The sequence below is a fragment of the Notolepis coatsorum genome (genome assembly GCF_963971535.1).
Source record: "Notolepis coatsorum genome assembly, chromosome: 19".
NCBI classification, from domain to species: domain Eukaryota; kingdom Metazoa; phylum Chordata; class Actinopteri; order Aulopiformes; family Paralepididae; genus Notolepis; species Notolepis coatsorum.
In genome coordinates, this window is record NC_140183.1 from 71,204,428 (window position 1) to 71,230,647 (window position 26,220).

Consider the following 26,220-nt stretch of genomic DNA (forward strand, 5'->3'; position numbering starts at 1 on the left):
ATTGATTTCATTTTACACTACTGGCAGATCTCACTCAAGCTCCTAAAAACAATACAAATAAAAATACGTTATTTACTATTATTCATTTTCCTAGAAAACACCAATAGGATACGAGACAAAACAACAACAACGACAACAACGGTTAACAGGGACATTACAGCTAAATATACACATTAGGGCTGCAACGATTAGTCGACATAATCGACGATGTCGATTATGAAAAATCGTCGACGAGATATTGTTGCGTCGATTAGTCATTACATTTTTATTATTTTTTTTGCACTACCTATCTTTGTGAAAGTGGCTTCTCAGCTCTGGTCCAGCCAGCTGAAGACTTCTTAGCTTAACATAACAGACCGACAGTAAGTTTGGGGGAACTAATGGGATAACTGGGGATGTTGTTTGGTCCTGACAAGAGTCTCGTCTCAAAGCAACTCTGAGGTCATGCTCAATGTCCAATCTGTTCCTCTGCTCTGTCTTCAGCTGGACCAGAGCTGAGAAGCCACTTTCACAAAGATAGGTAGTAAAAAAAAAGAAGAAAAAAAATGTATATATATATATTCTTTTTTTTATAAATATAATTGTTTTTCGATTAGTCGACTAATCGAAAAAATAATCAACAGATTAGTCGACTACCAAAATAGTCATTAGTTGCAGCCCTAATACACATTGACAATTGACAATCACTCATCCACTCATCCATCCATCCATCCATCATCCATCCACTCATCCATCCATCCATCATCCATCCATTCATCCATCCATCCATCCCTTTCTCTATCTCTGCCCCTCCATGTTCTGTTCTGTTGACAATCAACACAGTAATCCCTTATCACATATACAAAGTACACCTCTGTCCACATAGCCTCCATCAACAATGATACTAATTAACTCTCATTTTGACACCATCTGTTTCAATTGACATAGGACATAATTACCATGAGGTTACGAAAGTACCTAACTTAGTTGATTTGGTTTGTCTGGTTAACGATGAAATGTCTTGTCTTGGTTAATATCACATGACATCTCAAGTTATCTGTCGTTGTCTTTTCCAGATATGATCAGACACCCCTCCACAGACTCCACCCCCAGCGACAGTGGCTCCACCCCCAGCGACAGTGGTTCTAGCCCCTCCCCTAGCACTCCTCAGAAGCTGCTCCCATCGTGCACCTCTCCGTTTGGACCACGGCTGATTCGAGCCACGCCCAGCTCCTCTGTTACTCCGCGACCGCAACCAGAAGGCTCTGACCATCGCCATGGTAACACGCTCAGGCTTTCTGGAAAGCTTGGTGGCCATGGACCTTGTGGCCATCGAGTCGCATTGAAGATGGAAAGAATCAAGGTGTGTGCGTGCGTGTGTGTGTGTGTGTGTGTGTGTGTGTGTGTGTGTTTGTAACGATTGTGTGTGTGCATCATGTGTGCATGTGTTTATGTATTTAGTAATAATTAAAAAGTATGACAACAGCATTGTACTTTGTACTTGGTCAGTGTTTTTGATCTGAACAACAAAATGTTTGTCCTCCCCAGGTCCTGACTGGCTCTGAGGTGGAGAGTGATTATAAGGAACCAGAGATCATGGACACAAGGGTGGTAATGGGCCAGGAGGCCCTGCTTAAGACAATGGAGACCCAGAAAGAGAAAGCCTTGGGTGGACAGAGTGGTCAGGCCATCCCCTTGCCTGGAATCCCAGGATGGTCAGATCCTCAAGCCCAGGCTGCAGAGAAGACCCAGCTGGACACTGGGAAGGAGGGAGGCCCAAGCCTGAGCCCAGAGACAGACCAGGGCCAGCAGAGAAGCCCCATACAACCCCCAACCACCCTTCCTTCCCCTCTTCTCATTCCTCTAATCCCTGCCTCCTCTCTATCTTCTGAGCCAATCACAGAGGATGATAGTTTGACTGACAACCAGGGGGCGGGTCTGTCCCCCTCTCAGGATGAAGTGCCTTCCCTGTTTTTCTCTGAGCTGGCCTATCCCGTTGCATTGTCCTTTTCCGAGCCAGCCTATGCCGTCGACCCACTTAGAGTGGGAATGCCCTCGTCCATGGATCCTGACCTGTACTACACTGCCCCCTCCACCCCCATCAAGATGGCTGGCCGCACCTCCCACCTCAAACATCACTCTTATCCTGGCTCTCCTGCGTGCCCCCTCTCCCCTGCCTCTCCCTCGGACAGTGAAGACCTGTGCTCCCCTCTCACCTCTCCTTCTGGCTCCTATGTCACAGCAGAAGGAGGTAGCTGGACCTCCTCTTATACTTCCTCCACCTCTCCCTCTACTTCCCCCAACCTGCTCCTTACAGAGGAGGTGCAGGAGGCACCAGCATGCTTTGTGGGCTCCCTGTCAGAGATCGGAGATGAAGTAGGGGAGGAGAGGGGACGAGGAGGAGCAGAGCGGGAGGAGGAGAGGGGAGGTGGCTTCTGCCTGTACCGGGCAGAGGGCTTTGGAATGAGTTCGCGGTTAGGAATAACTGAGACAGTGATTCTGGAGGAAGCAGAGGTTCTGAGAGGGGAGGAGATCAGGGCTTCCAGAGGCACCTGTCGCCCTCGCTGGGTGACTGAGGACACCTCCCCACTGAGGAGCAGCAGTGGCCGAAGCAGCGACTCCCAAGAGGATGAAGGGGAGTCTGAGACCTCGCTCTGCCCAGTGGAGGAGGCTGCTGCTGGGAGGCCTGAGTACTCTAGCCCCAGGCTGCAGACAGGCCTGGAGCTGCAGCTGGAAGCTTGTGTATCAGAGGGTCTTTACGCACGGATGGACCAGCAACCAGCGGGGAATGGGAACCACCCAGAGGTGGCCTCCGCTCTCTGGAGTCCAGACACAGACAACATCACCCTGGCATCAACAAGCCTCAGCCCGGACTCCCCTGATGGCCCTGGCTCCTTCATGCTTTTTCCAGGGGCCTTCAGTGATGATGGCCCAGAGGAGGAGAGGATGATCCCTGTTTCTCTTCTCTCCTTCCCCCTCCACACCAGCCTCCTCTTCCAGGCTGACTCCATGGAGATAACTCTCTTCCCAACAGAGGAGGAGAGTGAGGTTGGAGGAGTAAACAACAGGAATGACGGGAAGGATGTTGATGCTTATGCAGCTGGGGAGGATGAGGCGGATGTAGAGGATGATGATGATGAAGAAGAAGAAGAAGAAGAAGATGATGATGATGATGAAGAAGATGCAGATGCAGAAGCAGAAGCAGTTGAGGAAGCTACGGTAGAGGTGAAAGTGGTAGAGGAAGTTGAGGTGGAGAAAGAGGAGGAATGTGATGGTAAAGTAGTCAATGATCCAAATGAGGAGGACACTTCTGCCTCCTTCCTTCATTCACTTTCAGAGACCTCCATCAACGAGGGTTTGGACGAAGCCTTCTGTTTCCCAGATGACACAGACGACTCACTGGACTCCGCCTCCTATAATGGGGAGGAGGATGAGCATCTGTACAGCACTGAGAGGCATGCACAATCAGTAGAACCCAAACCTCTGGACCCACAAGACCCCACCGAACCCCAAGCAGAACCCGCGCCAGAGACTCTCGGTGTTGTAGCTCAAGCAGAGCCGGAGCCAGAGTCAGCCAGTGTTGTAGCTCAAGTAGAACCTCCTGGTACAGATGACCCAGTAGTAGATAATCCAGAACCACCCCGGCCTTCTGCACCAGTCCCTGCCCGACCAGAGTCCTCCAACAGCCGGAGTGGAAGTGAGAGTGAGATGGAGATCTCCTCTGGCTCTTCAGAGCCTCGTAACAAAGTTGGCCCCGCTTCCACCCCTGCAGCAGTTCCTGTCGCCATTCCTGTCACCAACCCTCCTGTCGCCAATCCTCCTGTCTCCCCTGCTGTAAATCCTACTGGAACTCCTGACCCTTCTGACGTGTCTCACACCAACCTCCCCTCTCCCCCCGCCACTGCCACAGAAGAGAGAACAGATCATAATAATCCAGCCCTGCCGACAGAACCCAGGCCAGAACCAACAGCTCCAGAGGAAAAACCCCAACAGAAAGATCTGGAGGCGGAAATGGACAAACAGAGTGATGAAACTCCAAAGGAAGAGCAGACAGATGAACCAGAGAGAGACTCGTTTAAACTACTCATCAAGCCTCGTCACTCTCAGATCAGCAGCTACAAGGCTGCAGGGGCAGGTAGACCTGTATTATTCAAACCTGACTCTCAAAAGACAGCTGTGTTTGGAGGGGCAGTGGCCATGAGTAGATCCAGTATGCGCAAAGAGTCTGAGTTGGAGCTTGACCAGAAGAATGGGAACACATCAGCAGAGTGTGCGAGTGTGGACAGTGTCAGCGCTGAGTCTCCTGCCCCTTCCCTGAATCTGGGGGTGCCCACTGCCACTAATGACCTGAATAAAGGAGTTCCTCTTCTCTCCTACCCCAAAGACCCAAGCCCCAACCCCAGCAACATCCCTGTATCCGCCTGCACAGAAGGCCTAACAGACCTGGTTGACAACCTTGTTGTGACCCCTGAACACTGCCCCTGTGACCCCTCCCAGGAGAACCTCACAGAGAACACCCTGAGTGCGGAGGAAGGGGGCCCGGGGGCCCTAGGATCCCCACACTCCCCCCTTGCCATCTCCCCTAAAAGAGAGAACTCAGAGACGGACACAGGCAGGAAGATGGATCCCGGAGATGGAGCATGGGGGGCTGAGAGGATGGGGCTGGGGTTAGGCTTTGGGTTAGGGCCCGGGCCCGGGCTTGGTGCCTGGGGAGCAGGGGAATCTCTGTCCCTGTCTCTGGGGGAGAGATATGAGTTAGAGGCAGAGAGCCTGCTGATGTGTGACATGGAAGGGCAGAGCAGCCAGACTTCCGTGGCTCCCAACATTAGCACTGGGGTAAATGAGGGTGATGATGAAGAAGACGGTGTTCTAGGAGATGAAGAGGATAACAACAGCCTTTATGGTAAGAGGGAGAAGATGGCGGATGTGGAGCTTGCAGGGGAGGGAATACCTGAATCCAACATATCCCGTTGGAGGTCCATTGAGGAGATCTCAGAGGCAGGAGGAGGAGAAGATGGGAGTTCCAGATTCCCGGAGGACGATGTAAGTAATCTAAATCCAGACAATAACCGGGATAACACAAACACACAAGAGCAGAACTCATGGAAAAATTCAGACAGCAACAATGACTCTGCCCTCAACTCTCTTGCAATGCCAGTCTCTGGGACTCTGAATGCGCTATCAGAGGAGGTGAGACCCCAGAGTGGCAGTATCAGCATGAGAGAGTCTATCTCTAACATTCCACTCAATGAGGTGCCATCTCATGCCTCTGACGCCTCCGATAGGCCCAGAACATCAACTGACGGCTCTAGTAACCAATCAGAAACAACACAGACACCATCCTCAACAGAAGGTCCCTGTAGCATCTCAGCCACGAAAGACCAGCTCTCCACTTCACCAGACACAGGAAACTCCAGATCCCATGATAATCCTGAGTGTCAGCCAGTTGCAACTGAGAGCAACATAGCATTGTCTCTGCTGGGGGGATCCTTTGGTACCTTCACTCCTAAACACAGATCCAGTGAGTCTAGACCAGGAGGAGTCTCTCAAGAAACTCCTCGATCTGTTTGTAAAGACAAGCGAGAACATGCTCTTTGTCAGTCAAAACCAGAGGAGGTGGAGCCACAGACGGAAGGCCAAAGAGAGGGTGATGTTAGTCCTGTGATTGGCAGACACCCTGACCAACCAAAGACTAAAGATGCCTTTAAAGGGCAGCAAAGTGGTGTTTGTATCCCAGGGGAAAGAGGTGGGGAGAAGAGAGGGAAAGAAAAAGTGGAAGAGAAAAAGAAAGAGGCAGAGGAAAAGAAAGAGAAAGTGAAGGAGACAGGAGTGGAAGGAGAAAGCTCTCCTACACAGAAAGATCTAGAACACTCTGAATGTCACACCCCTGGGGGGGAGCTTTGCACAGACAAACCTCTCGCTGCTAAGAAAGGGAGGAGAGGGAGGCAGAACAGAGACAGAGCATCCCAACCAGGCAGACATGTTGAAACAAGCCCCCTGTCTAGCGACGATCCAAAAAAACCTTCTGTCCCATCCAAAGGTACGGCAAATGCATGCTCAGCAGGGGGCAACAACTCCTCTAAAGCAAAAGGGGGCCGAAAACCTAACAATAAAACGATATCTTCGGACACACAACAGAGGGCATCTAGAAAGGGCAAAGCACAGCCTGGTTCACAGAAAGGGGGTAACAACAGCTCCAGTCCTGATGTCCATTTACCCAGCCCAGAATACTGCAGCCACTCCCCACACACCCCAGCCAACCTAAATGTACTTGTGATGAATCAGGAAGTGCCACAAGAACAGGAAATGCTTGATAACAGGCCCTTACCTCTCAATCAGAGAGGAAGCGCTAAGGACATTAACGACAACAACGTTAGGAGTGTCCACAACTCCCCTATGCAGGAGAACATGTCACACTCCCCACCCCCTCTCCCCTCCTCTTCACCTCCTCTCTCTTCATCCCCACCTGTTCTCTCATCTTCCCCACCTCCTCTTCCCTCCTCTCCACCTCCTCTCTCCTCCTCTCCACCTCATCTCTCCTCCTCCCCACCACCTCCCTCTTCATCTCCACCTCCTCCCCCCTCCTCTACACCTCTCTCTTCCTCCCCACCTCCTCTCCCCTCTTCCCCACCACCTCCCTCTTCCTCTCCACCTTCTCTCTCTTCCTCCCCGCCACCTCTCTCCTCCTCCCCACCACCTCCCTCTTCCTCTCCACCTTCTCTCTCTTCCTCCCCGCCACCTCTCTCCTCCTCCCCACCTCCTCTCTCTTCCTCCCCTCTCCCTTATGCCCATACAGTGCCAGAGGATGACCTCCCCACCCCTATCCAGGAGTCCCAGCCTCTGCTCCCCTTAGCCCAGCCCCAAGCCCCACTAACCATCTCTCACACCAGCTCTACACCCCCTTCTACTTCCCCCAGCGCTCAGCCACTGCCTGTTGCCCAGCTTCTCCTCCAAGAGGTCCCTACTGCCCTTCCTACACCAACTACATCCACCAGAAGTGTGCCGTCCACCCTATGTCCCCCTGCGGTCCTACCCAGCCTCTCCCAGCCCACCCAGGAGTCTCTACCTGGGCCCGGGGCTCTAAACACAGTGCCTGTTCCAGACTCCCAGTTACATCCCCATTCCCAGCTCCATTCTCAGCCCCAGTCCCAGTCCCATTCTCAGCCCCAGCCAAACCTTACCACCCAGCCCCACAGAGAGCCCAAGCCAGGGCCTACACAGAGCTTACAGGACAGGTGCAGAGGTAAGCTAAATAATATTATGGAACAATATGGAATAATATGTACAGTGGAATGAACTTGATGCATAAAATGGTAGCCTCCTGGACTGACATAATTTGGTCCTTCCACCTCATCCATCAGTGCAATTTCCACCTAGTGTTTGTTTCCATGTGTTTCTGATGTTTTGTATTGTGATGCTGTAATGAAAAAGTCTGTAGCACTCAAGTTCGACGCTGTTTGACGAACAATGTTACTTACTGCCAGAGTTGTACCCTTCCTGCTGACTTGTACAGAACATTTAAATCGCTTTGGATAAAAACGTCAGCTAAATGACTAAATGTAAATGTAAAAGGAGGCTACACTATTTTAATGTACCTGGTCCACTGTTTTTCTTAAAATGAAGGCAGTGTAATAATATGCATTTGCTAAAGCACACAGGCAGAGTACTCTAACGCCCTTTTACTAAATAAAATGTCAACCTCCGAAAATATGACCAGTGACTGTGTGTTGTACCAGGCTCCAGCCTTGCTGAGGACACCGACAGTGAGGATGACAGCGCCCTTCCTCCACAAGGTCACAGGATCCAGCCCAGAGGGATTGCGGAAAACCCAAGTGGTTCCATGCATAATGTGTCCGGCCCGTCCAATCAAAGGGAGATGCAACCTGTCTCCTCCCACTCTCTAACCAACAGACAGCCGAGCTGTCCAATCAGCCACAGCCACAAGATTTCAGAGGAGATCGACCTATCCTTCAAAAACAATCGTAGGTTGTTCTTTAAATCACATCTCCTATGTTACAGAACAGTGTCCAGGTTCTCTTTTGGTCTATCTCACACACTCAACAGCAGTGGTGGAAGAAGTACACAGTTCCTTTACTTAAGTACAAGTAAAAATACCCAGATAAAATAGTACTTTGGTAAAAGTGAAAGTCCTCCATTCAAAATTCTACTTAAGTAAAAATAGAGTATTTGATATTGAATGTATTTAAGTATCTAAAGTAAAAGTACACATTCTACATGACGTTTGTGTATTCCAGTGCTTGGAAGCGTTCAACCCTCGATCCATTGACCTAAAGGTTATGTTAAAGTGGTATGTGGTCCAGTTATGCTGCTCTGATTACATCCTCTTGAAGTTGGACAGGCTTACAATTTCATAAGTTTTTGCCACATTTTCTATGCAAAAACATTTTCTTCAAAGTAACTAGTAACTGATTAGATAAATGTAAATGTATAAAGTATTTCCTTTGAAATGTTGTCGAGTAAAAGTACAAAGTTCCCTAAAATTAAAATACTTGAGCAAAGTACACGTGCATTGAAATTGTACTTACGTACAGTACTTGAGTGAAAATACTTAGTTACTTCCACTGCCGCTGCAACAATACCCGTCACCCTGAAATGTCATTGTTCTGCATAACCTTCATTTTACTCACAAAATCTGAAAATAGAAATGTATCACGTAGCTGTGAAAGCCTAAATTTGGTTGCACTGTGCTGATGAAAGACAAGCAGCTGCGAAAGCCTAAATCTGGTGATACATGATAGATGATACACGGGGCTTGAGACTCTCTGCAGAATAGAGAAGGCACTGAATTGAATTATGGATGAGTAGCACTCAAATAGAGCTCTTCAGACGATTGTGTTCTACCGCTGTGACACGTTGCCTATAATGTAAATATTCCATATAGCACAGAGATGAAACGAGATACATTTTTCAAAGGGTAATTAATTCCCCCCTGCATTGATTAGGTGATATGATTAGCTCTCTCATCAGCACAGTCCTAATGAAGAAGACCCTCCAATGCTCTCATTACCTGCAGTCATGGTGATTAGTTACCATGGCGATAAGGATGTGATGCATGCCTGTGTGTGTGTGTGTGTGTGTGTGTGTATGTGCACGCATGCACTTGCATATATATTATTTATTTGATAGACTGACTGCTCATACAGTTTCAGTAAACTGAAACCAATTCATACCACTGGCAACAGATTTTAATTTAGACCTGTCATTTACACTGATTAAACACAAATAAGTCAAAAGGTGAGGATGATCTTGATCTTGTTCATATAATTGCTGCACCACTTGCTCACATTTTCAATCTAACATTTGATCTCTGGTAAAATCCCAAATGTGTGGAAAGCTGCTAACGTTGTTCCTTTAGATAGATACCAATTTCTTCTGTGTGCATTTAACAGAAAGCTATCTGGCTGCAAGCTAGCCTAGCTCAGCACAAATTAATGGAAGCGGATATGGACCAGCTAGCCTAGCTGTTCACCAAAAACACCTCTCCTGGAGTTTTACCCCAGGCTAGTGGTCCGTATTCACGTCCATTAATTTGTGCTGTAAAAAACTGTACTTGTCTGTCCGATGTGTTTGTATAAGTCTATTGTTAACAGGTCTCTCTTGAAAATGAGACAAAACCTGTATAAGGACAAATATATATACAGTATATATTAAAAATGTGTGTGTGTGTGCGCGTGTGTATATCTGTGTGTGTGTGTGTGTTCCACAGTGGGCTCCTGTATTGAGTCAGAGAGTGAGGGTTCTGTACCAGAGCTCGAGGAGCCAGGTGTTCTGCCGCTTAGACCTTCTGAGCCCCAGGTGAGTCTCTTAACACATTAACTGCCACGCTTATATCCATCAATGTTTGATCACTGCCACCAGTCTAAGTCTATGGAGATGTTCACCTTCTTTGCAGGGCTATAACTTTTTAAATTGTATTGCTAAATTGACATTACTATGGCCCATTCAACATCGATTATCTATCGTTCAGGATGTAGGAACGTTTTACTTTTTCATTCACACATTCATACGAAAATACCGTATAGACTCTAGAGTATAAATATGTTTTTATCGTTTTCTGCAGTAATTCCTAGAATGTGAGATATAGGCATAAATGCATATATTAGATTATCAAACGCCGTTTGATACCGATCCACGCTATATTAAAAATGTCAACTGTACATGGTCCTAAACGTTATGACTGATCATGCGCGGGTGAACGGGGGGGGGGGGGGGGTCGTTTATAATTCCGTGATTGTCGTTAAATGATTTATGTAGTATGGGTGATATATAGATCAGAGCAGTTTGCATCGATAATAATAAACAAAAACGATGAAAGTCACGGCAGCCTCCTCTTACCGTTGGGCGATGATACTGGAGCAAACAGATCCCAGTTATTTGATGGGGATCGAGGTGATCCATTTCAGGTTTGTATAATACTAATACACGCCCAAATCATGTCGATTATTGAGTTATGGCAGCGATCCATATCCACGGTGTGTGGCTAGAGTCCTGGGATGATATGCGAGTGGCCGGACATAATTAGGAGACGCACCGAGATCCAACCGGCATATCCGGTTTGGCAACTCGCCGATCATCCACCAGGTGGCAGTATTGAAGCGTTGCAGAGTTGTGCTGAGTCCCACAGCATCAGACAAGGCTCCGTGAGTGAAATATGAATACCATGGCGAAAATATTAAATATGATCACAATAACGTCGTACGCCGTGATCTGGCAGAATTAGCATGAACTTGAAACACGTCGTACAACGTGATTGGCGCAGAAAGTGTTAAAGGGGCACTTCACCAAAAACAACGCTGATTTATTTTGCACATAATCTCACACACATCCAAAAACAGTCTAAACAGTTTAGCAGACATTCATTTAGTTTGCCAGTTATTGAGAGTAAATTAGTTTGAATATGGCCACCACTGATCATCGGGAACACTGAATCCTTGTGTTGTGTTAACCACAGCACCATGAAATTATCTAGATGACAAAATAGCAATACCCTATCTTATAGGGACTGCTACCTTATCATTTCATAGTGCTGTGGTGAACACAACACAAGGATTATAGTTTTTGGATGTGTGTGGACGTGTGTGAGATTATGTGCAAAATAAAGCAGCATTGTTCTTTGGTGAAGTGCCCCTTTAACTCTACAGCCCTGCCTGCTATGCTACCACTGGAGTAGTAGTCACTAGTTAATTTGACAGTAAAAAAAAGAAAAGAAAAAAAAAACATATGCGTTAGGGCTGCAACGATTAGATTATGAAAAATCATTGACGAGATATTGTTGCGTCGATTATGTTTCTTTATTAGTTGTCATACAGAAGTACAGAATACTTTTATACAAAATGTAACATAAAGAAGCATTTTGTATAAAAGTATTCTGTACTTCTGTATGACAACTAATAAAGAAACTTGAGAAACTTGAGATTGGCCTGAGCTAAACCTATCCTCCGGACATGCAGCTGGACCCATTTTGACTATGTGAAAGTTGAGACTATGAGAAAGTTGTTGTTTAGTAGTTAGTAAGCTGTACATCTATAACAAGTCAAGTCAGGCTAAATTAAACTTTGCGCCAACATTAGGACCGAAGTATAAACCAGCAACTGAGCAACATGAAGAAGTGGATTTATGCATCTGGATCAGAAAAAACGTTGTGGATGAAAAAGTAAGTAGGCTACAGTGCTTGTATGCTAACAGTAGCTAGCCAGCTTAGCCTACATCACAATGATAATCACCAAGCTAACTTACTGTACACACTGTAGGGCTGGGCAATTAATCGAAACAGAATTGCGATATCGAATCTCATTTCTAAGTTATGACTATTTTCTTTTATTAAAAAAACTTTTTTTTTTTTTTTTACTTTTTAAATTATTTTATCTGGGTTGAACATGATTTGTGGAACTCCCTCTGGTGTTGTGGTCATGGTATTCACTGACCTTTGGGAAGTATTTCGACATGCACATGGGTATCTTAGTGGTGTAGTGTATCTTGTAGACCAGGCCCATTGCAAGTTGCTGTACTCTGTCGTCTACTCTAAGCCATCCTAGGTTGTCAAATTGGACAGGGGTGAGGTGGGTTTTAGGAGTAAGGTCAAGCAGTAGTCTGACCAGTTTGTTTTGTGATGTTTGTAATCTTGTTTTTAGTGCCTTTGAGGTGCTTTGGTACCATGAGGTGCAAGCATAGTCGTAGTACCCTTGAATGAGTGCTCCTGTTAGAGTCTTCAAGGTATTCTTGTTTACCAGAGAGGAGATCCGGTACAGGAATCTAGTTCGTTGGTTGACTTAGTTTTATTACATTGGATCCCATTTTGTCACAGGAAAGATTTGCCTGTATAGGATGGAACCCAGGTAGGTAATTTCATCTTTCCTTTTAAGATAAGATAAGATATTCCTTTATTGATCCCCTTGGGGAAATTCAGGCATCATAGCAGCATGAGGGAAGGGGGGGGGGGGGGGGTACAGGTAGTGAAAACAACACAAGCAGTGTAAACAAATAGGTCAATATAATTTACTATCTAACTAACTGAAATATACATTATTCATTATTCACAGTATCACAGTATCCACATAAGGTGCAGTATGCATAAGGTAGTGTTATTGTCCTACTTGGGTTCCTATTAGTTCTAGGTCGATGTCTGGCAGCAGTCGCTGCCCACTGTTGTGGAGCCTGATGGCCACTGGTATGAAGGACTGTCCGAGGCGGTTAGTTGAGTGTCGGGGGGTATGAGTCTGTGGCTTCCTTGTCACCTTCACCTAATATGTTTTGATCTGGTCAGGTGCGCTGTCACCTAAAATGTTTTGATCTGATCAGGTGCGCTGTCACCTAATATGTTTTGATCTGGTCAGGTGCGCTGTCACCTAATATGATTTCATCTGGTCAGGTGCGCTGTCACCTAATATGATTTCATCTGGTCAGGTGCGCTGTCACCTAATATGTTTTCATCTGGTCAGGTCCGCTGTCACCTAATGTTAATATGTTTTCATCTGTGTCCACTGACCACTGACACACAGTGGGGGATGTTTTAAAAATATTATTTAATATATAATATAATATAATAATTTGTGCTTCACCTAAAAATTTGGTCAGCAGCCTCCACTGACGCTAACGGAGCGACTGTTCCCAAAGCTAAATGCACGCACAGAGACAAAAAAGGTATGTATCTTCTTGTCTAACTCCAGGGAAGATGTTAAATAAGCTAGTAATTTCCCAAAATGTTGGAGTTTTCCTTTAACCAACTTCGAAAGAGGGCCTAAGCTTAACCAGTTCGAAACAAGGCGGACATTAACACTTTTGTCGCCAAGGACGCCTTAACTCGTCATTCCCCGCCATGCTAATTCTGCCAATGACGCCGTAACACGTCATTGAGATCAATATTTCAAAAATCTGTGATCGCAATCATATTTCTCCCCCGGAGACTTGAGATCTACTGTTGATCCCCTCTCAACTCTCCAACGGTTCAAGAGCGCCATCTGGTGGCCGATCGGCGGATCGCCCAAACCGGGAAACGGAAACTGGTGCTCATCCAAATTCGGTCCGATCACTCGCTATAGGTCCCGGGACTCGAGCGCGACACAATGGATAGCGATCCGTTACCAATAACTCGATAAACAACATGATTTGGACGTATATACTATTATACAACCTGGAGATGGATCGCATATTTCAACATCCCATAATAGGAATATTTTTGCTCCACGCTCATCGCCCAACGCTACGAGGAAGTTGTTGAGTTGGAAGTTGGTGAGTTTCAGCGTTTTTTTTACCATGTTCGATACAAACTGCTCTAATGATCATATCACCCACACTAGATGAATCATCTAACGTTGGCCACGGAATTATAAACGACCCCCCCCCCATCCGGTCAACATCAGATGATAAGTAGTAACTTCTAGAAGCACGTCCATTTGAAATTTTTTATCTCGCGCCGATCGCTATCAAACTGTATTTGATCATCAATATAATGCATTTAGGGCTATAAATCACGTTCTGCAGAATACTGCAGAAAACGATAAAAACATATTTATACTTTAGACCGTATTTTAGTATGAATATGTGAATGAAAAAGTATAACGTTCCCACATCCTGAACGATAGATAATTGACGTTGAATGGGCCATAGTAATGTCAATTTAGCAATACAATTTAAAAAGTTATAGCCCTGCAAAGAAGGGGAACTTCTCCATAGACAAATAGAGCTGGCAGAGGATGGTATAATGATGTACATAAGCCTGGCAAAGAAAGTGTTAATAATTAATAAAATAATACAAATTTATAAAATGTTCAATCAATCGGGGAACATAGGACCCAGGGAACATAGGACCCGGGGAACATAGGGATGACCCCTTAACACTAGCCCTGTCTTTCAGTCCATCTCTCTCTCTGTGTATCTGCATGCTAACGCTAGCCCTGTCTTTCAGTCCATCCCTCTCTCTGTATCTGCATGCTAACACTAGCCCTGTTGTGACATCCTCTGGGCACGACGCAATTAACACAAGTAGATTTCTTGAACTGATTTTAATGAAGCTTGTTCATTCTCCATCCAAACCGTAAAATCTGTATGACATACAAATGCATACAAAAGATACCATTAACATTGGTCAGAACATCACTGTAACATATACCACAATCATCATCTATAACAATCAATACCTTATTGGCTGCGTGCCAGTATAAGAGAACATCGATGCGTTATGGTAGTATGTCTTCGATCCGTATCTTGGAAGATTGTCTTGTTAAGTTGTCTTGAAGGATTGTCCTTTGCTTATTAAGATCGACAGGTAAGTCAATAATCCATCCAAGTTCATTGTCGCAACTCAAGAGAGAGGGCGGAAACACGTCACCGGATACCAGGTGTGCCAAGTCTCGTGAGATGAAGTAATTGTGCAAACAAATAGAAAAATAGTGCGCCACTAATATATATCTTATATAAACCAATAAGAAATACAGTGAAATGCAATTGAGTGTATTATTACTAATATACAAAAATAAGCATATAAATTGTAAACGTAAATAACTATATTAACCAACTGTTAACCATAGCTGCAGTTACACCTGTCTTTCAGTCCATCCCTCTCTCTCTCTGTATCTGTATCTGCATGCTAACACTAGCCCTGTCTTTCAGTCCATCCCTCTCTCTCTCTGTATCTTCATGCTAACACTAGCCCTGTCTTTCAGTCCATCCCTCTCTCTCTCTGTATCTGCATGCTAACACTAGCCCTGTCTTTCAGTCCATCCCTCTCTCTCTCTGTATCTGTATCTGCATGCTAACACTAGCCCTGTCTTTCAGTCCATCCCTCTCTCTCTCTCTCTCTCTCTCTCTCTCTCTCTCTCTCTCTCTCTCTCTCTCTCTCTCTCTCTCTCTCTCTCTCTCTCTCTGTATCTGCATGCTAACACTAGCCCTGTCTTTCAGTCCATCCCTCTCTCTCTCTGTATCTGCATGCTAACACTAGCCCTGTCTTTCAGTCCATCCCTCTCTCTCTCTGTATCTGCATGCTAACACTAGCCCTGTCTTTCAGTCCACCCCTCTCTCTCTCTGTATCTGTATCTGCATGCTAACACTAGCCCTGTCTCAGTCCATCTCTCTCTGTGTATCTGCATGCTAACGCTAGCCCTGTCTTTCAGTCCATCTCTCTCTCTCTGTATATTTGCACACTAACGCTAGCTCTGTCTTTCAGTCCATCCCGCTCTCTCTCTCTCTCTCTCTCTCTCTCTCTCTCTCTCTCTCTCTCTCTCTCTCTCTCTCTCTCTCTCTCTCTCTCTATCTGCATGCTAACACTAGCCCTGTCTTTCAGTCTATCTCTCTCTCTCTGTGTATCTTCATGCTAACACTAGCCCTGTCTTTCAGTCCATCTCTCTCTCTGTGTATCTTCATGCTAACACTATAGCCCTGTCTTTCAGTCCATCTCTCCTGTGGAGGAAGGGATGAACAGACCAAAGCAGAGCCGCAGTGAGAAGAAAGCCCGCAAGGTCAGAGAAACCAAGCACACAAACCCAGTATCACTCAGTATTTCACTACAGTATCACCCAGTATCACTGTTAAATATGAACCAGCAGTTTCTCTGTGTGTAGTGTGTGTACACTTGTGTGTGTATGTGTGCATGTGCACAAATATGTGTGTATGTTAGGGTGACCATATTTTGATTTCCAAAAAAGAGGACATGCCCCCCCTCAGGCATGCGTTGCTCATGGGACGACTGGTTGCACTATGTTTTAATGACGCCGCGTGCATGCGCTCCCGCGCATGCGCATAGATGTTCCCTCGCATAGCACAGACTAAAGACAGTGCCTAATTGCCTCTACGAATGGAATGTAACACATTTCATTCACAAGTTTTGTGTGAATGTATCTGAGAACGTATTTGAACACACCTGATGACCGGCCATATTGTTATGCAAAGTAGTACTCAGCGAGTTGGCGCATCACGCGTGTGCACATACACCAAACCAAAGTTACTCAACAATCAGCATGCTTGATTATGCCTAGAATTATCTGACAAATCTCAATGGCACAATAATAACTTAAAAATCAACCTGTAACAAAATAATAGCTCTCTTTTCAAGTCTTACTGGACAAAAATAAATAACAAAATATATGAAATAATAGAAAATAGAAAATCCAGTTAATAAATGTATTTTTCAGACAAATCGTTTTTTTTGCCATGTTTCAATGAGATATTGTGCAATGGTTTCTGCTGTGTCATTTGGTGTATTTAACCTCGATTCATTTTGTTTGCATGCCACCCCTCTTCCAGTCAAAGTACTGTATTATGATTGGGAATATATTCACTGCTCCGTGGTTACTCCTGTCTGTAGAAACACCACAGTACTGGATTTGATTTGAGTGCTTCATGTCTGTGCGACATCAATCGAGTCGAGTGGGGCGCTATAACACATTGGCTTCGGATTTAGTGCACGCACTACTGAACTTTTTGGCAGTGTCAGAGTCTGGAAATGCCTTTTTTAGCAAGGCACTTGTGCAATCCATAGATTGTAATGTGCCACAGTATGAAATGCAAATGCACCCTCCGCTGCATTTACTTTACAGCATCCTCTGTTTTCCCGGGTTTAACAAAGAAGTCTGTCAACTTTGCAGACAAACTCTCAACTTGCACATGTCCATGTGCGCTTTAAGATTGCCTGTGCCTTTATTGGACACACGTGTATGTGCAAGCTTTGCACACGGTGCACTCCGCCTCCCATTTGTTCCGACGGCTCGGTACATTTGGAATTTCTTCTGCAGTTCATCTGTAAAAGTACATTCTTTGGCATTGTGAATGTGAGCTGCGGTGAGCTCTGTCCCCCTCTTCCTCTGTTTGTGTGTGAGCGTAGTTGTAGAGCCGCCCACAAAGCTTCTCAGGGATTACGTCACACACGCAACAGAGTACCGTAGTATTCTGTGCAATGCGCCAGTCAATTTACTTACTTTACTTACTTATCCTCTTCGTCCCGGTTGGGGCATAAGGCCGCAATCATACACTGCCACTGAATCCTGTCTCGTGCTTTGGCCTGCGCTTCGTCCCAGGAAAGACCCATCTCCTTCAGCTCCATCATCACTGTTCTTCGCCAGGTGTTCTTTGGTCTACCCCTCTTTGGGTAACCTTTCATTGGGCATCCTCAATACATGGCCGAGCCATCTTAACCTCTGTCTCCTTATCTCAAGGGACATATGCAAGCTGCCTGTCTTCTTATAAAGTTCCTCATTCGAGATTCTATTTGGCCAAAAGATGTTGCAGATCCTACGTAATCCTACGTCAATTTAAGTATATGCAAACGGTCCGTGAAAGCCGGACATTTTCATGAATTTATAAACCCCCCCCCCGGACGGCCCGGACAGGGCGTGAAAAGAGGACATGTCCGGGCAAAATAGGACGTTTGGTCACCCTAGTGTATGTGCGCGTGCATAAATGTGTGTGTGTGTGTGTGTGTGTGTGTGTGTGTGTGTGTGTGTGTGTGTGTGTGTGTGTGTGTGTGTGTGTGTGTGTAAGAATTCAACACTGAGCCAGACTGCACGAAACCTAAGCATATACTGAATACTAATACTCAAATAATGTCTTTCACAAAAGATTTGGACAATATATGTAACTGAGGGGTACAATTCCCTGACTGTATTAATCAAGTATTGGTATCATTAAACCACTACCGTGTTATGTACATTACTGGCCATACTGTACACAAGTATATTAGATGAGAACACTTCACAATGAAACGGTTTCCACACAAATACTCGTTTAGAATATTTATTACATCAAAGGAATATTAGATTACATTACTTAGATCAATTTGGATGCGCTTATAAGACAAAGAATGTGCGTAGGCAAGTCAATACTGAATATTAGGAATTATCTAGGGAATAATGGGAGGGAGGTTACTACCGGTTGTAAGCCAGCAGGGGGAGGCAATGCTCTATTCAAAGTCAATGGTTCCACAGGGACAATTACTCCCTGTGTCAGCGGGGAAAGGCAGCCTCTGTACTCCCAGTGTGCGCGCCGCGCAGGTGAAGCCGTGGAGCCTCAAGACGGGCTCGAGTGATGTCCTCACGGGCATGTGTAGATCCCACAGCAGTGGGTGTAGACGGTTCTCTGCTCCAGCAGCTTGGTGAAGAATGAAGAATAATAATAGTAATCCTGCCGGAAAGTGGCTCTGCAATCACCGGTGTAGGTATCCTCCGTGGTGCGCGGTGGTCCACGGTTGAACTTGACGTTACTATCCTATTAGCACGCGGCAATAAGTGCTCTATGTAGACACACAATTACCCACTTCACGTGGTCTTTGACTCGTAATGAAGGCTTTTACTAGCAAATAGCGAACGATACGTTGAACAAACGTATTAGGATATAAAACATGACTCTATTTGGGGCAATACGAGCCCTACTCTACCGCACGTTGCATAGTGTGGTCAGGCGTCACTTGGATAACTGGAACTGAACGAGACTGAACGGGACAAGGGACTTCTACATTTACTTGCGCCATATTTATATGTACGGTGGACAAGTAGTGCCGCTCTGCTTTCGGTAGCCGTATTCCTGCGCGGAGCTGGGGCTAGTCAAGGCATGTCTCGTCGGTACCTTTCAAGTCGGCTCTAGGGGGGTAAGTCACTGGCGCCTGGTGGCACGCCATCCAATAGGAGAATGAAATATTATGGGCTGTAGGCTAAAGGGATATTCCGTGTATATGTACAAAGAATATACAAGGGATATCAAACGATATACAAATACTATTCAATATATATCCATAAATAAATATATATATTCGGTTTAATCTGACCCTTTGTAACAATATATGTGAAATGTACAAGGCCTTATTCATTCTATGTATGCATGTGTGTGTGTGTAGGCCATGTCTAAGCTGGGTCTGAAGCCAGTCCACGGTGTCACCAGGATTACTATTAGGAAGTCCAAGAGCATCCTTTTCGTCATCAGCAGACCAGATGTATTCAAAAGCCCTGCATCAGATATCTACATCGTGTTTGGAGAGGCCAAGGTCAGATTTCCCTTTCTTTCTTTCTTTCTTTCTTTCTTTCTTTCTTTCTTTCTTTCTTTCTTTCTTTCTTTCTTTCTTTCTTTCTTTCTTTCTTTCTTTCTTTCTTTCTTTCTTTCTTTCTTTCTTTCTTTCTTTCTTTCTTTCTTTCTTTCTTTCTTTCTTTCTTTCTTTCTTTCTTTCTTTCTTTCTTTCTTTCACCTTTCTTTCTCTGCCCATCTGTTTTCACTCTGCTTTGACAAGACAACCTTATTTGAGTCCTAGAGATGACAAACTACATTAAGACCATAAAGATTTCAGATTAACATTGTTTTCAAACCTAATAATTAACAACGGTGAGTTGGACTGCTGTGTACGTTGTTTATTGTTTTTGTTTATTACCATGGTGAAGACTACTCTTCCTGGGGTCCAGACATACAAAAATAACATTAAAAACATTATCCGGCACACAAATATCTAAAAAGCATTACATAAAACTGTATTAAAAAATCATAATATCCTTAACAGTATTATAAGATACAATATTACACATATTGCAAAATACACCATTAACATTAACCATTAACAACCATTGGGTAACAACATTCATAGTTAACCGTTTCTGCGCCAAAAACTCATTATAGCCCGCCAATCGTTGGCCGCCAACAACGAGTATACTCGTTATTATGATCGTTATTTCTTTTATTCGCTATTTCCATTCATAATTCATCCTGCTATGCTGTAGGACTGTGTTGCACTCTGTCTGAGACCGCAACGGTGCGATACTGCCGCCTAACGCCTTGCGGCCACTATTGCACTCCATTTGAAACGATGTGGTTTGTTTTCCTGGCCGAGCTGCAGCGTATACTATATATTATCAATCTTGCGTTGATCCGTAAATGTTTTTCCCGTGATCGCAGCGTGTGCCGTGTCCCGTTGGCTGCGATCAAAGCATGGAGGGCTGGCCCCCCCCCCCCCTTTGTGCATGCATGATGAAACATAATACAGATAATCTAGCGTTTATTTCAGATTGAGTCAATAATCAGGCGAGAAATGGCAACATGTTTAGTGAATTGCACTAAAGCGCTGTTTGACGGAGTTCCCTGGGATTACACAGGATCACGCTACAACTATACTCATATTCACCATGGTATAAAACGGAAATGTATGGATGAAAAAATAATCAGTTTTTTGCATGTTGACCGGAAGAAACTCACTGACAATCGACGGTGTTATTAGATCCATAGCTATAATATTTAATATAGTTTTAGCACTACAAACACCGGCATCTACCCCCATTGCATTACAGCGCTGGCACAAACGGCCATACGCCCACAGCGACCTCCGGCGGTCAATGTGTTAAAGACAGTAGAGGGTGAGTACTTTGAGCGGGGTGATTTTACACATTCATACTCCCAAGAGATTCGACTTCACATCTGTAAAACACATGGGCGTATTGGAAAGATTTTAACATTCAGTACAATGAAAATTGTGTTTTTCGATCTTGTGAATTTTTTTTACAGAAGGTATGTTGACATAAAATTAACTGAAAGATCATTTGTTGTGAAAATGATGACTAAAGCCCTTTGATTTATATCCCCCTGGACTAACCCTAACCCTAACAAAATCAAGCCATTTAAGATATCCACTCGGCATTCCTCTGAAATATTGCATAATATACACGGGTTGGCCCTTCAATCAGATCTAGCTGCTCTGATTGGCCCATTAGTCACATCCAGCTGCTCTTATTGGTGTCTAGTGAATGGAAGGCCACACCCCCTCAGCCTAGTGAGAGTTGGCTGTGCTCAGAGAGGGTGGCCTAAAACCCCCGGATTTCTTCAAGCGTATCAATAAAGGAATATCTTATCTTAACTCTCAAATGATACATGTGAAGCTAAAAATAAATGACATCCATGACATTAACATTCCACAATAAGCAATTCATGACTGAATTAAAACATCATTGTACTGGATCTTTAAATATAAAGATTTGTAGGTATTTAAAAATGTAACATATGATCCCTTATAAGAAGAGTTACTGCATGTCTCTAACAGGCTGGGATGACACACACACACACACACACACACACACACACACACACACACACACGCACGCACGCACGCACACACGCACACACTCACACACACACACACACACACACACACACACACACACACACACACACACACACACACACACACACACACACACACACACACACACACACACACACACACACACACACACACACACACACACACACGCACAGGTGTGGGTAGAAAAGTATACATACTGTAGGATGTGTTAAATGTCACATTCCTGTCCATTCGTCTTCCATCTGTGTGAGACACGGCCCCACACAGTGCAAGATTGTACACAAAGTCCACTACACGAACTCAAGGCTGTCTCGAATTTATCCTAACGTCACTGACTCATGTAACAGATGCAAGCAATCTCCTGCCGACCATACCCACATGTTCTGGTACTGCCCCAGCCTTGCCACATTCTGGTCTGAAATCTTTGAAACCATCGGCACAGCCTACAACACTACTATCACCCCTGATCCTCTCGTGGCCTTGTTCGGTATAGCATATCCTGTTCTTGCCTTCTCCACCTTACTGGCCAGGTGACTCATTTGGTCTCATTCTCCAACAGACTTAAGAAGAAAAAAAATTGCTCTTAGGGCCATTTAAGACATCTTAGATTTTGGGATTCCCGAACCGTCCCTAAACTTGAATTTGGCCCTGACTAAGAGCAGGATTTAGGAGTGCCGAAGAGCAGTCTTAACTTGTTCCGTGTTCTTAATGGCTTTATTTGGGAGGAATCATATAGTGATTCCTTCATGCCAACTCTACAGGCCTCATTGGAATTAATTAATCATAATTTAAATAAATATGACAATATTTGTACGATAAAAAATTACGCATTTGATGTCGGAAAAATAAATAATATGGATTAATCTGATCACAGGGCAGCTGGATTAACCATATCTCAACCAGCTATTTTGGACAAATGTATAATTACTTAATTACTCAGATATTCAAACACAATTATGCAATTATTGTGAAATGATTGAAAATAATAATTATTTAATGCCTTCTGTGGCATTTGTATTTCTTATTTGTTAAATATCTGTTTTATTGATTAATTATACATTTGAAAGAATGCAGGTTATAGCCAACATGCAATATATCCCATTGATTGGTACAATGGCACAAACATTTGTTGTTTTTTTATATAGCTATAACCTGCATTCTTTCAAATGTATAATTAATCAATAAAACAGATATTTAACAAATAAGAAATACAAATGCCACAGGGCCGAATCCAAGCTTAGGGACGGTTGGGGAATCCCAAAATCTAAGATGTTTTAAATGGCTCTAAGAGCAAATTTTTTGTCTTAAGTCCATTGGAGAATGAGACCCATTCTCTTTAAGTGGAAACATACTCAACCTCCATCTCACAATAGGTGGGTTAAAGAGTTGCTATTGTCTATTATTCTAGAAAAGATCAGATTCTCCCTCAAGGGCTCCCTGAATACCTTCAAGAAGACTTGGAGACCCGAATCTCTGACATCCCTGCTTGGTTGTGACGACTGAGCCTCCCCTCCCCCTCTCCTCGGTACCCCTTTTTATATTTCCCCTTTTTTAATCTATTTCTTAAAATTTTTTGTCTTTTCATTTCAGTTAGATTATTCTCGTAGTTTTTTCTGTTGCATCAGTATTTATGTTTAATTATTTTCATTTGTATTTATGTGTATTATATGTATGTTTGTTGTCGCTCTCCTTGGGGTGGGGTTAGGGGATAGGAATGGGGAAGGGGAAAAAAAGGGAAAAAATTGAAGATGTATCTCACCTGACCCTGAATGTATCATTTTGTTTCTGCTTCTTCTAATAAAGAAAGTTATAAAAAAAAATAAAAAATTCACTTTCAATAGTCATTTTCTTTGCTTTGCTGCCGGGGTTACCAGTTGTCAACAGCACTCAGGCTGGAGTTGAGTCCAATGTGATTTCAGAGTGAAAAGGACATTCATGGCTGACATTTTTAACTGTAGCATTTCTACATGTCTAATAAATATGTAGCCCGAAATTGCAATAATAGACAGAAAATCTAACGATTCTCTATCATGGAAAAGGGTCGATTTGACCAGAGAGGGAGTGGCCCAAGAATTCAGGTCATCCACATCTGTGCTAACATGTGTCTCTGTCTCTCTCTCCTCTCGTCCTCTACGTTCTCGTCCCTCTCTCCTCTCCTCTCCCCAGATTGAGGACCTGTCTCAGCAGGTGCACAAGGCAGCAGCGGAGAAGTTCAAGGTGCCTGGCAACTCCTCTCCTCTGGCTCCTCCCGCCCCGCCCAGCCTGACCATCAAGGAGGAGAGTGAAGAGGAGGAGGAGGAGGTACGGAGTGCATCACTCTTTGGGAGCGTGTATCAGTAAATATGAGGAAAATAAACCATTGCAGAACCAATTGTAGCTACAGATGCTGCATAACTCATCCATACTAATATGTTTCTGAAATTGAACACCTGACACAGTAATGATTCTTTCACAATGTCACAGCGTGCTACTGAGGTCCTTGAATCAAACACAGCTTCAGGTGTACTGCAATAAAAATCCAGCAACACATAGAGAACAGAGGAAAAACGATATATATATATATATATTAATGATGCCGTCATACCTGTGGGTCCATGTCAATTAATGATGCTGTCATAACTGTATTTGGTGGATGATTTTATCCAAAGTGCTATAGTATACAGTACCATGAGTGCATGCATGTTATTATTTTGGGTAGTCCCAGTGGGAATCGAAGCCTGAAGCTTGGCAGTGTTATGCTCTATCCATTGACCCACATAGAGACAAATATGAATATGATGAATACGTATTTTCAGTGTGCTGGCTAATAACACAGAACCATTCTTGTAGTGTTTGTAGTATAATGTTTTAAAGTGCTGCCCAAATGCCAATTCTCCCGATCTCCATATCCATCTCTCTCTCTCTCTCTCTCTCTCTCTCTCTCTCTCTCTCTCTCTCTCTCTCTCTCTCTCTCTCTCTCTCTCTCTCTCTCTCTCTCTCTCTCAGGTGGATGAGGGAGGTCTGGAGCAGAGGGACATTGAGCTGGTGATGGCTCAGGCTAATGTGTCACGGCCCAAGGCCATTCGCGCCCTGAGACACAACAAGAACGACATTGTCAATGCTATTATGGTGAGGGTGGGGGGGATGACGCATGGAATACCCCCTTGGTTACTGAGCAGCCTCTACACAGATCAGTACCATATTAAGACCACTAGGTGGCAGTGACAGCTCACATACTGAGAGAGGATTCTGTTCAGAGCAGTGTGACAATGCAGATGGAAAGAAAGTGTTTGTGCATGTTCAATGTGTTCAATGTGTTACGAGTGTAACATTCATTCTATCTATCTATCTATCTATCTATCTATCTATCTATCTATCTATCTATCTATCTATCTATCTATCTATCTATCTATCTATCTATCTATCTATCTTTCTTTCTTTCTTTCTTTCTTTCTTTCTTTCTTTCTTTCTTTCTTTCTTTCTTTCTTTCTTTCTTTCTTTCTTTCTTTCTTTCTTTCTTTCTTTCTTTCTTGCAGGAGCTGACCATGTGAGAGGTGACAAGACTTTCAACCCCCAAACCCCCTCCAGCCTATCCAGCTGAAAAGGCTCTCTTCTGTATCGCTGCTATGTTGCATCCCCAGTACCTGCTAAATAAAGTCTGTTATAACAAGCCAGAGTGGCCTGAGCTTCCTTACGAACCGCCCATGTAACTGCCCCCCGGCTTGGTGGTGAAATAAAGATGCGGTTATGTTTCGTACAGGTGCTTTTATTTATTTTCTCTTTTTCTTTAGCATTTTAGCATAGCAGCACTGTAGCTTTTCTTTGGTAGTTGTCGTTGCACCGTGGTTGTACAGGTTGTGACGGTTGCATCGTTTGCTCCGTTTGCACCGTTTGCACCGTGAAAACTATGACAGTCAAAACACAAACATACATAATTAGTTATATTGTTCACAGTTCAATATTGTTCACAACAAAGCACCTAATGTGTTCAAACAAACATTGGAATTTAATGATATCAAGGGTGAACTCGTCTTCCATAATAAAAAGGGCATTTAAGGAAACTAATGATAAATAGTAACGTTACTTGTTCAGCAGCAGGTGCTTTTGATTAGAACCTAATCAGTCAGTGCACCACTTTACATGTCTACCACACGTAAATATAGACCTCTTCAACAACAATAATAATAATAATAATAATAATACATTTTAGTGTTCAACGTACCTTATTCCGCTTTACCAAGGGGTGTTAATTACTGAAGTAAGGTCCTTATATTCTATATAGTTTGCTGTCTGCTCCGACGTTGTCTCTGGGTTACTTCCTGTATTGGTTACACACAGGATGCTGTGACCTTTATACTATAGAAAAGACCAGCTCTGCCCCCATGTGGACACTAAATGAAAATGCACAAGCGGCACTGAAATATTCTTTTCTTAAATAGAAAGCTCAGTATTCTGAGCTAATAAAGAAAAGTTGATCATCTAGACCAATGTAAATGAAAGCTTACTGATAATAAAGATGATAGGCATCTTTACCCTTGGCGGTCAGTTACACTCCCACCAAATCCTGCTATGACGGATAAGCACAATTTAGAAACAATTAATTTAGTCATACAGGATTTCTTTTTAGATTTCACATAACGGATCAAAATAGTACAACTCAAGTGTCTCTATACTAATGACTCTCGAGGAGGAGTACCAATTTC

General features: G+C 44.1%; 1 protein-coding gene across 1 annotated transcript; it reads left to right on the top strand.

Moving 5' to 3' along the window:
* Positions 1-1,057: 1,057 nt before the first annotated feature.
* nacad (NAC alpha domain containing) lies at positions 1,058-25,165 on the top strand (the record flags this gene model as incomplete). The annotated part of the gene is made up of 9 exons (XM_084336691.1): positions 1,058-1,342; positions 1,528-7,222; positions 7,716-7,961; positions 9,707-9,795; positions 15,885-15,953; positions 19,319-19,465; positions 23,705-23,839; positions 24,524-24,646; positions 25,054-25,165. 9 exons carry the CDS (start codon positions 1,058-1,060, stop codon positions 25,066-25,068), a joined length of 6,804 nt encoding a protein of 2,267 aa, XP_084192817.1. The 3' UTR covers positions 25,069-25,165.
* Positions 25,166-26,220: the final 1,055 nt, after the last annotated feature.